Source organism: Protopterus annectens, chromosome 11.part0, assembly GCF_019279795.1.
Source record: "Protopterus annectens isolate FY-2018-M chromosome 11.part0, PAN1.0, whole genome shotgun sequence".
NCBI lineage: Eukaryota > Metazoa > Chordata > Ceratodontiformes > Protopteridae > Protopterus > Protopterus annectens.
This window is the reverse complement of record NC_056745.1, coordinates 849,556,248-849,568,661: the sequence shown is the minus strand read 5'-3', so window position 1 is coordinate 849,568,661 and position 12,414 is coordinate 849,556,248. Positions and strand designations below refer to the sequence as shown.

Genomic DNA, 12,414 nt, shown 5'->3' with positions numbered 1-12,414 from the left:
GAACAATCTATAGTTAAACCAAAAGGAAGACATGGAAGAGATAAACTCAGATTAAAGAGAAACAGAAAAAATACAGGGAAATAAAATCTGATGTCTGTACCATCTATTTATTTTACAGGATAGGTTTAGGATACGTGATGAGAATGAAGTGAGCTGCCAAAAGAGTTACTGGCTTTAGAAATAAGTGCTAAGACATAGCAGAGAAGTACAGAGGCCCGGTAGATTACATGGCTGCAGAAGCTTTGCAAGAGATGGACAATCGTTTGGGTTGTAGATAATCTGATAGGAACGTGGGAGTATGTTACATAGTGTTATAGTTCTTGCCACTGAAGATTCCCGAGGATCATACAGTGAGGGAGTATGTTACATAGTCAGATAGTTCTAGCCACTGAAAATTCCTGAAGGCTGTACAATAAGGGTTTGTATAAGGAAGATCGGCATATCTCTCAACTGTCCAGATTTTCACAGAATGTTCAGATTTTGGCCTCATATTTTTGATCTGTTCCTTATAACATTTGAGTCATTTTTTTTGGCAAATCAGTGAGGACTGAATTCACTAAATAATAACAGATATTCGAGTTTCAGATTTCATATCCTTTAGAAAATGCATAGTGACAAAAACTATTAAGCAATTTTCAAAACGTGTTCCTATTTTGGGCCTTTGTCCCTCCTTTACTTTTGGCTTTGTTCAGATTTCTTTTGCTAAGAAGTTGAATTTCTTTTGCTAAGAGGTTGAGTGGTACTGAAAGTGGGAGAACCTTTTTCAACTTTGTAGTAACACTGCTAGAGTTCGCTTAGCTCTTTCTCAATGCAGTCTTTATGCAGACCTAAAATTTTGTTTCAATTACTGAATAGTATATTTTGAAACTGCAGCACACCTTGTGGCTGGTAAATGTCACTGCACTGCATAGCCCTATGATGAATGAATTGAATGCACATGGTAAATGACATGTTATGGTTATAATTTATAAGAATGTTGCACTAACATATTATGTGCAACACTATTAGCCATTAAAAAGAGTTTAACAATACTTGGTATTCTGATCTAATGTCAGCCTCATCATTTAGTAGTCTTGTTACAACTAACTGCCCAAGTACCACTAGTCAAGATAATTCTGCCAAATGAAGGTGTGCTAAAATTGTTCAGCATTACAAAAGAGACTGAGGAGAGGGACAGAGCTTTTAGCCTATCTGTATAGGATAGGTGTTTGAGATCCTAGATTTTCCTGGTCAGGAACCTCTGTGGTCTCACCAACTGCTGCATGTGCTTGGCAAGGTACATGCCGAAGGGTGCATTGTACTCAATAATGGGTCTGATAAGGGAGGAGTACAGTGATGTTACGACCTCCTTGTTCCTGGATGAAACACCATTATTTAAGAGGTGGGCCATGTAGAAAGCCTTCCGTACAAAGGAGGCAACATGGCGGTCAAAAGTCAGGTTGCTATCAACCTGGGTGTCCAAGTCCCTCACGACTGATTACATGCTTAGTATGTTGCTATTAATGTGATAACTAGTGGGGATGACATTTTACCTAAAGAGGATAATGATGAGTTTCTTGGCATTCAGTTTGAGACCATGCTTCTGGCACAAGTCATTAGTTAGAGTAAGGCCCTCTTGGAGGATGTTCACATCACTAAGGGAATTTAAGACAGCGCCCAGCTTGCAGTCATCTGCAAACTTGTTCAGCCACAGACCACTGGTTTTGGCTTGCACCTCAGAAAAGTATATCCCAAACAGTAGAGGCCCGAGACCGATCCTTGGGGTACACCACTTGGTGCGGGTCTACTACTAGAGGTGGCTTCCCCTACTTTGACTGAGTGAGTTCTATCAGTGAGCCAGTTAGCCACCCATCTGGTAAAATACGGGTTGATGCCTAGCTGGGAGAGTTTATCTATTATGCCCAAGTGGGGAATAGTGTCAAAGGCTTTAGCTAGGTCAAGGTAGGCAGTGTGCACTGTCTTCCCCTCGTCTATGGCTTTTGTGACTGTTTCAAAGAAGTCAACCAAGTTTAACAGGCATGATCTCCCATTGACAAAACCAAACTGTGTGGGATCAAGCATATGGAGGTTGCCTTTATTATAAGGTCCATTATAATATATTACATGGCCTTGCAGATCAGACTAGTTAGGCTGATGGGCCTATAATTGCCTGGGTCAGTGGACGCTCCACCTTTGTGTAGAGGGATGACAGTGGCTCTCCTCCATTTGGCTGGGATGAAGTTGGTGCTCAGGCTTTGGTGGAATAGGGTGCCTAATGGAGCTAAGAGCTCATGCCTGAGTCCATGCAGGATACATCCAGGGATGTTATCGGGTCTCATGCAGACTGTATTTTTTGTGTTTGAGAAGGCATTAAGGACCTGCTCCCTGGTGATGAGAGGAGGGGGTCAGGTGGTGGGGATGTCCTAGTTTACTGATGAGGGGACAAGGAGATGAAGTTTTCACTGAACCTATCTGCAGCAGGTTGGCTATATCTATGGCATCTGTGTATGTGGTGTTATTGACCACCAGTTCAGAGCAGATTTGGGTGTTGCCTTTGAGATTGCAGACATATGTGAAGAAGGCCTTGTGATCGTCCTTGGTGGATGTGACCAATTTGGACTCAAAGTTAGCCTTAGTGGATTTCACCAGTGACTTTATTTGCTTGTTCAGACAAAGGAGAGATTGTCTTACCCTGTCAAGGTAATCCAGATTTGTAGCTCTTGTCTGATCTTCTTGTGGAAAACCAGCCAATCAACTCTATTAGATTTCTACAAGTTATAGGGTGATGTCTTTGATTCTGTCCTTTAATGACATGAATGCACTGCACATTATTTGCATTTAGCATGGGTTCCACAAATTTCTTTGCCACTAAGGACAATGCTAGTAGGTCATTCAGTTGTTTAACAAACTGTTTCAAGGGACTCACAGCATCCCCATTCCACAATTCAGACTTAATTTTCTCTACCTCACACATTTTGTTAAAATCTTTAATATTTGGTGTGACTTCATTTTTAAGAACTTTAGGCTGAAGTTCATCAGGACACAACCCTCACTACCTTTCGCTGCTGGAGTTCTTTCAGAATCTCTTCTTCTGTGAAACTAGAGATATATCCCCCACTCTCTCACCCCTGGATTATGGACATTTCCACTACTAATTAGAATATTTAATCTATCCTTATGTTTGGAGGAATGCGTGCCTCAAAAAGTTCCTCCATCCTTTTTTTTTGAATTTTCTGAATAAAATAACACAAATATCTGGGGTTGGTGGATCATACTAAAAAAGCACAGGTAGGGTATCTTATCACCCTAATGCGGCAACTCCTGTCCATTAAAATCTACTGAAGCAGAATTATTTGATAAGAAGAAATCATTCACAATGCCCCCTGTAGTTTACTTTTTCTGACTGAGGAATGCTACTTAGATTAAAAAAAAAACAGACATTACACAATATATCTCTAGTCAATTCGAGCCATCACTTTTCATTAGTCTTAATTTTATTAACAACCCAAAAATAGTGTGACCATTCTTGGTCCATAATAATTTTCAGAAAACACACTGAATTCTTAGTAATTCTTTGCAGATTTTGAACTTTTGTGGGGGCATACGTGAAAACTGGACCCAAATTCAGTCATAAAGAAAAGCAAAAGAAAAAAAGGCTCTGTATTCTTCATTCTTCCCATATTATTTAACTTTTGCTGTATGAACTACATGTGCACATGATATTTTTTCTGATGGTCAGGATTAAGTGAAAAGGAAATGACAATATCCACTGTGTTCACTGACAAGAGTCTGGATAAGATATTAAACCAAGGTCCCATCTACCTGAAATGGTAACAGCTCACATCGAAGTAACAGATTCAATGGCACTTATCACTCGAAAAGTGTTGCTAAATTGCCCTTGTGTCCTGATAAGGTTACTCCTAGTCAAAACACCACATCATGTCTCCCATAAAAATAGTATGAGCCTAATGGAGCAAGATCAGTTAATAAAAGTAAACAAAGAGGGACCTCAGTTAAAATTGTTTTAATTTTCTGAATAACTGACTGCCCTACTTTACTATATACCCTAATTTTCCCAGTTATCTTGCTTTTAAAAGCCAAATAAGAATAATAAATGGATTGAAGCTAGCTAAGTAGCTTTGAAGAAAAGTAATGTTAATAGTGTCTTAAGAAAAGTTTAGAAATGTACATTCAGAAACTAGGTATTTCAGAATATTTACTATTCGTGTAGACAGAGAATAGATAAGGTATGTTCAGATAATCTATGGCTGGACAAAGACCAAACTCTCAGGCTTCATCTGCCCACAGTTCAACCTGTTGAGGATCGGAGTTCCTCCATCCCTTCTGTGAGTTGGTGCAACCATGCACTTGGTATATATAAGTTTGGGAGATGTGAGGGGTTTGCCTGTCGGCAAAGAAACACTTAAAACACTTAAAAAGTTTTTTAGGCCTTTTTTTAAGGAAAACCAGTTCAGGGATTCTGATTCTTGGTGTGTTGACTTTAATCTACTAATGGTGGAAGAGCTATATTTAGCACATGGCATGAAACCATGCAGCCATTCTCGAAACATGCACATAGATGAAGTTTCACTTTATTACATGCAATATTTTACAGTCTGTGACTCCTGTCCAAACATTTTAACTGGCAAATCTTATCAGCAATATTGACTGTGTATAACTTGCATTAAGAAATCATTATTCGGAAATAAGATGACAGAGTCATTTCTTAATCATAGCTCATCTGTAAGTATCTTTCATACAGCTGCATGGAGTGCAGAAGTGTAGAATCACACCTTTGACACTGGTGACCTGAATCCACTACTGAACTTCCCAGGGGTCATCATTAATGGGCATTCATAATGCAATACACATAAATAATGACTAGACACCTTATAGAAAACATCTACACTGATACAGTAAAATCAGAGCAAGTAAGAAGTAAACCATTTAATAGTAAGGAAAGCAAATCAGATACTGAGGAGCCCTTAATTAACATTCTAATTTACATCCCATACTACGCTGCATTATAAAGGCAGTGACATTGTCATTTGTAAAATGATGAAGTACATAAATTAGAAGACGACAGCATGATATAGTCAAGAAAAGAAAAGAACGGAAAGGACATATACATCTGTCATAACACAAAGACATATCTGATGATGTTTCAAATAACAAAGAAGGCATACCTTGAACAATTGCCACAGTCAAGCACGCCACCAAATGTTCGGTTTTCCTTTGCAAAGAAATACTGAGTTTGCTCAGTGATGCAGCTTTGTTTCGCTAAGGCAGCTGAACTATCATCTTCCTTTTCCACTACATGAGAAGAGATAAAACATGAAAGAACTTTAGACAACTACAGACATGAAGGTCTGCAACAAAGTCCATAACAACTTACTTTTACCAATTTTAAAACAAAGTCAGAAATAATATCAACATACCAGCTGCAGTGAATTGTGGGAAGGTGATACTTAACAATAGCTGCTGTACTAGTGACCTGCAAAAACATAAAAATATTTAAGTTAATGCACTTAACTACTGTTATAGGAATAATGAACTGTTTTGAAACTGACAGTGTTATTTCAAGTATAGCACATTTTTTTAACAACATCTCCAGGTTTTCTAACTAACTTCATTACAGCTTTCTTTCCCAGACTATGAGCCCAATTTCAAAAGGCTTGCTTTCAGTGTAAGTGGCTTACTCTGGTGTAAGTTAGTTATATTGAAAGTAATTTTTTTTAGAATCTGATCCCCAGTGGAAGCTTATTTATAGATCTTTCACCAAAGCAGGTCACTTACATTGATAGAAATGATTTCAGAAACAGAGCAGGCTTACACAGAGTAAGTCATTTACACTGACTGTGACTCTTGGAATCTGGCTCTGTGTTTTAACTCTGCATACAGTGTCGGCTTCTGTTTTCATGTGTAGTGTTTGTATCTTCTGTTTCAAAATGAGGGGAAGCAGAGATGAACAAAATATATTGAATAAGTTCATATTAAGAAGACTTTAAAATATTTTAGCAAGTTGATCTCTCAAACATTTAGAATAAAGACAACTCAGCTCAACAGACTATTTTCATTATGCAAACATATCTGTTATGCAGGCTTCATTTATAAATATGTGCTTAATGTGTGGCTGAATGTAGAGTGATTTGGAGTTCTGTAATTTCAATAATCATATCTGCATTTATTAAAATGCTAATTTTTAATTAAATGTACATTATGCAGATTCAGGATCCCAGGCAGTGAGACATTACCCTGTAGTACATTTAGTTGGGGACACATGGTTGAAGTGACATTTGGCTGCAGAGAAATATGGTGAATTCCCCGTGGGGAAAGAAGCACATACTGCTTTGCCACAACTTCAACAACCAAGTGCATGGGGGCAGAAGAAGTAATGTGTGTGCTGTTCAGTGTACAGTACATGTTTATGTAACTACAACATGTAGAAGTGTGCTAACTAAAACATGTAGAAGTGTGCTAAAGCATGGAGAATATCTTGCATTCTACTGTAATCACATTTAAGCTCCAGTGTGCATTTTAGGTAGTGCTTCCTAAAGACTGTAAAAGGGGTAAAGGCTCATACACATCAGTTATAAAGGCATATTAGTTGTGCACTGCAGTTTCACTGCCACTGACATGGCCACTGGCCAGCCTGCCATACTGGCTATCTCATGTTGCCTACTGGGCCATGTACATTATTTACACCCTGTGCATATGGTTATTGAAGTTGTGGGCATGGTACCACATTCTTCTCTTTTCCCCCATGGAATTCACAACAGCCATTATTTGTCTGCAGCTGAATGTCATTTCAGCCATTGTTCCCCAATCAAATGTACCACAGGGAAATGACACGCTGCCTAGGTGTCTTTACCCACTTTCTGCCTATTTTGGTACCATGTATTTTAAACATTAAATTATGTTCACTTTATATATGAATAGAAGTGCAAGCCATACAGTCAATATTTAATTAAATTGTATTTATTTTCAAACTTTACTACATATCTTTGACTTGTGTAATTTATGAAGAGCTCCTGGATATATGCAATGTATCTTGTCATCCAGTTTGCAAAGCATAAGATCTGAAGCTTTCTGAAATGCTACAAACCCTTTAAGAACTTCTAAAGGTAAAATTATCTTAGTATGAAATCCTAGTTAGAAAGGATTTACTACAATTGTGCAAATAACTTTAATAAGGGTTTATAGATAGTTTGAAAGCATGTTCCAGGAAATCATTGAGGAGCCTAGCCCAGTTTTTCCAATTGCCCCAGAATATTGTCTGGTTAACAGACTTACTCAAAGTCAAGCATTAGCCAAAGACTAAGGGAATCAAACCCTAGACTACAGGAAGATTACTACAGTTCATAGCCTTAATCATCTGTGCTAACAGCCAGATAAGATAAGCCCAATTACCTGCTAAATGGACAGAACTCACAGCTTTGTGATTTTATCAGCATCATAGGCGAGTGCAATACCTGTTAAGCCACTGACCCTGGCTTAGATAAGAAGCAGATGCCATGCGGATATGTGTGTTCATAACCACTGGGCTAAGAGACCAGAGCTTTAACCCCTAAGCTACTAGGCCAAACATGACCAGCACAGCTGGATGAACAGAATCCTAGCTTCCTGATACATTCATGAGGTAAGCAGTGTTGAATTATATATATACTTCTTTATAAATAAGATTACTATACAAACAACACGGATGAAAAAGGATTTTTTTATGTCAGTTACTTGAATCCTCCATGAAGATATGACTGCAATGTGTTGCTAAAAAATATATAGAGGTAAAAAAGTAGCTTGTTTTATTTCATAAAGATCCAAGTTAGGAAATGTTCTGTGTGATGAAATGAAATTCTAGTTTTTACAGGGTGTGGGTACTGCTGTCGTCCTCTTTTTTTATGCCTGATCTACTGTTCCTTCAAAGGTGAATTAAAACTGTCCATATATTATTAGCAGTCATAGACCATTTATATCAGTGTGAGGCTGTATCATTTTCTACATATTTTTAAACAGCCACTGTTTGTTAAAGATGTGTAGTTTTCTAAAATAAGTTTATTTAATGTTTTGTATTAGAAATAATTATATAAATTGGATCATAGGACTATAGCTTTGACAAGGCAGATCATTCAAGGATTATTAAAGTCTAGCCAGCACCCACCTTCATAAGGCACTTTATGTATCAGGAGGGTGATATGTGATAGGGCCAGGAATAATTTTGTGGCTACCTAATTTACAAGATGGCTACCCATCTAGTTTACCTTAAAGGGGGCAAGTGTTTTACTCTGTTTAATAGGAATAAGTAGTTTAATCGAGATGAGGTTTGGGAGATGAAACTATTACACCACCATGACCTGTTTTCTTTGTTATTGAAGGTTTAAATTTGTAGCATGGGAGTTTATGCTGCTGCTGTTAGTTTTGAAAAGTGCACAAAATCCATGATTGCATGGTCCTTCACTGTGCTAAATGTTATATTTAAGCGATAATGGAAAAGATTCTGCTAGCTAAGTTCTTTCAGGTCTGTGAACATTATAGATGAGAACCTGGGGGGGGGGGGGGTTAAGTTGTGTGATGTGCTTAGACAAATACATGCCAAAGGGAGCACTGTATTCAGTAACTGCTCTGATAAGGGTTGTTTAGAAAGGTATGTTAACTTCTTTTGATTAAGATAAGAATCCTTTTGATTTTGTCTAGGAGAGAGATAAAAGGATTGTGAATACTGTTGTGGTGTGATGGAGTCGAAAGAACAGGAAACTTGCAATAAAGGTTATGAGATGTCTAATGAATGAATGATTAAGTGTTATAAAAAGTATGTAAGTAAAGAGTCCTTTCAATTTGATGAGGGGTTACTGTGGAAATGCTCTTCACATAAAAAATTAGGAAAGTAGGTATTATACTGGCATTCCAAAATTATTAGATGAACGGGTGGGTGATAGGGCATTTGCCTCTATATACACAGGTAGGAGACTTATGGAAGGCTTTATTCAGGCTAATGAGGTTGATCTTGACAACATATATAACCATGTAACTATATAACTACAACCAGCCAACCTTAGGGAGTGCTCTAGCAGCCATGAAGCTTGTTTCTAATGTCAATCTCCCTGAACAACATGTAATAAGTCAGTTGAGTACTGGCGAAGGTATTGTATTGCCTTCAACCAGCATGTCGAGTAGTTTTATTCCAGGGAATCAACAGGCTCTGGTCGTTAAACCAAAAACTCAACTTGTGGTTAAATCCAATCAAGCCTTGAACAGTGCTTCTGCCCTTACCACATCTCAGTCGCTAAACTCTGTTTTTTTAGTGAAAACTTTGCCTATACTGCAGGAGAAATGGAAGGGGCATTCACAGAGCTGGCAATGCAGGCCCAGGACAGTGTCAGACAGTTCAGTGAAACAGAGGAAACCAGACAGAAAGGGATGGCAGTAGGTGATCTAGTTTTAAATTTATCATCATTTGAACTCACTAAAGAACAGGTTGCTGTACTGAATAAAGGGGTCTATATTATAAGAACGAAGTTTCACAACGTCAAACACCATATGGGTGACACCATATGAGCAAAGTTGTGAAACTTTGAAACAAAAATAAAAAAATAAAAAAAATGTAAAAATTAAACAAAAACCTACCTGATCGCTCTGAGCACCATGTGCTCATGTGTCCATGTGGGGGGCTGCCCCCCCACCCCCGCTACTTAAATATACCAACTCCGAGATCGCACTAGATTGAAGTAAAGGGAAGAATTCCCACCAACGATCTCCATTCACACTTGTGAGGTTTTCAATATTCGATCATTTGGTGTCGACCATATGGTGATCGAATATTGAAATCCTCTGTCTTATAATATAGACCCGAATAAAGGACTTTCCTTTATTCCAGCAGTTAAAACAGACTTAACTGATGTCTTTTTGGACTTGAGGCTATTTGCTAGAAATGTAATGTTAAATGTGATATTTCCAGACAAAGTTCGGTCACATGACTTTTTTTAAGAAACCAGGTGTTTTTACTCCTGAATTTAAACCAGCCTTAGAGACTTTTTTGAATGCTTGTGAGAATGACTTCAGAAATTGTTCAGTAAATAAGTGTAATGGTGCAACTTTTTATAATTTCACCTCTAAAGAAATGGAAGCTTTCCATCATTTAACTAAGGCACATCATTTAATGATTAGACTAGCTGACAAGTGGTTCTAGACAAAAGTAGCCACATTGAAAAGATGTCTAGTATGTTAAATGATGAAGAGGTTTATATGAAGATGCAAAAATTCCAGTTTACTTGAATCATTAACAGAGTTAATTTTTATTTATATGATTTGCTGATGATGAATCAGATTGATTACAGTTTACATACCTGCTTCACTGTCAACCATCCCAGAATATAAATTGTTTATGGATTACCAAAAATGCATAAATATGCCGTCAACTCCCCTCTCTAACCTATAGTTTCGGGGAGAGGGTGGCTGACTGAGCCCATTTCTATATATGTTGAAAAGCAACTTAGATTGGTTCTTGACACTATTACAACTGTGTTGAAGGATACCAAGCCAGTTCCTACAAGACCTGTATCAATGGTCAATAAATCTGGATGATTTGAATGACATTTTGTTTGTGACATTAGATGTTAATTCACTTTTTATGGTCATTCCGAATGATGTAGGAATAGATAGTGTAAGGCTTTTCTTGACGTCTGACAGGGTTTTTTTCTAACTCTAATGCAGAGCTATTATGTGCACTATTGGATCTAATACTAGAGAATTAAGTTTTCATTTTGAAACAGAATATTTTCTGCAAAAACTGGGGGTTGCAATGTGCACTGCATGTGCCATCTCTTATGCCAATAATGTTTTGGCATATTGGGAAAAGTAGGCAGTTTTCACAGATGTTTGGTTTAGGTCACGTGAAATGTTATAAATAATTTGTGGACAATGTTGTTTTTGTTTGGCAAGGACCAACCAATCTACTACTGGGGTTTGTAAATTATCTACAAAATACAACTACCTTTCTTTCATTTACTGTGCATTATTCTGCTGAGGACATAGACTTTCTTGACACTGTATTTAAGAAGGATGAGCTAGGCAGCATTTGCATTAGTATGCATAGGAAATCCAGTAGGAAGAACAACATCCTACACAACACTAGTATGCACCCTAGGCACATTCCAAAGAATATGGTTAAAAACCAAGTGCTCAGAGTAATGAGACTGCACCCCAGTGAAACTAAGCTGGAAGAAGCTCTGGATACTTTATGCATAGAATTGTTAGTGCGTGGTTACAAAATAGGGGTCATTGAAAGGGCTATTAATGAGGTTAGATCTGCCACTGGGAATGAGATTAGACTGTATTTCTCTGACCCCCTGGACCAACAAGTTAAGGAGAAACATTTACCTAAAGGCAATGTAAATAGGGTACCTTTAACGTATTCAAGTAGCGTCAATGTAATTTGTGATGTGGTGAAAAAGAACTGGCCAATACTTATGATGGACCCAAGTGTAGGTAATGTGGATGGATCCCATCCATGATTCTCTTTTAAAAACAATAAAACCCTGAAGCAATGTCTATGTTATAGACAGCACTATATAGACAGGGTACTTTCTGAAAGGAGAGGTGTGTATGCATGTAGATCATGTAGTGCCCGTAGGCATGTGTGGATTGTTACTTCTGTTACACATCCTAGAACTATGAGAAAGATTGAGTTTAACTTTTATGCTGACTACACAGATAAGAACATAGTTTATTGTGCACAGTGCATCATATGTGAAGGGATCTATATTGGGAAAACTAATCAAATGTTGAAAGAAAGAGTACTTGAGCATAATAATCATATACGCAATAGCAAAGAAAGTAATGCATTAGCCAAACATGTGATGGAAACAGATGATACCCATTGATTTATGTTTTTGGTTCTGCATAAAGTTGCTATTAATATAAGAGGTGGTGATATAGCTAATGAAACAGAATACATTGAGTTAAGATGGATTCTTGACCTGAGGGCTACTGTATACTCAGGTCTGAAAAATGCTGTGTCTTTAAAACCTACTCTGAAGAGGAGAGGATTGCATCATTAATTGCACCATGTGACTTGACATCTCTTAATTGTATGGCTGGTTATCTGTATATAAGGTTTTAAGTGTTTAATTTTTTATGCTCTGAAGAAGCGGGTAAGCCATGAAAGCACTCACTAGTTTGTTTTCTGTGTACATTTATTATTATTAAAACTGTTTTTACTCAATGTCAGCCTTTTGGACATCCATTTTTGGAATAGAATTAGATAGCTGTAAGGTAGTAAGTGAAGAAGGGAGAGTAAGGATGTATAAGGAATGAAAAGGTACTTGTTCACATTTAGGGATATAGGTTATAATGGTTTTGAAGAAGAACAGATCCAGATTTTAGTTAGGAAGGGTTTCAGAGTTATTTTGAAAGATGGAAGGGAGGGTACTGACCTGATGG

At 37.6% G+C, this 12,414-nt stretch overlaps 1 protein-coding gene across 4 annotated transcripts in view; it reads right to left on the bottom strand.

Annotated features, from left to right (window-relative positions):
* CACNA2D1 (calcium voltage-gated channel auxiliary subunit alpha2delta 1) overlaps positions 1–12,414 on the bottom strand; it is a 3,475,830-nt gene that overhangs the window by 99,666 nt on the left and 3,363,750 nt on the right. For all 4 annotated transcript variants that reach the window (XM_044088264.1, XM_044088265.1, XM_044088266.1 and 1 more), the window contains 2 exons: positions 5,418–5,473; positions 5,166–5,292 (listed from right to left, as the gene is read on the bottom strand). In XM_044088264.1, the coding sequence (XP_043944199.1) occupies positions 5,166–5,292; positions 5,418–5,473 (183 nt within the window). The remainder of the gene's footprint in view (positions 1–5,165; positions 5,293–5,417; positions 5,474–12,414) is intronic.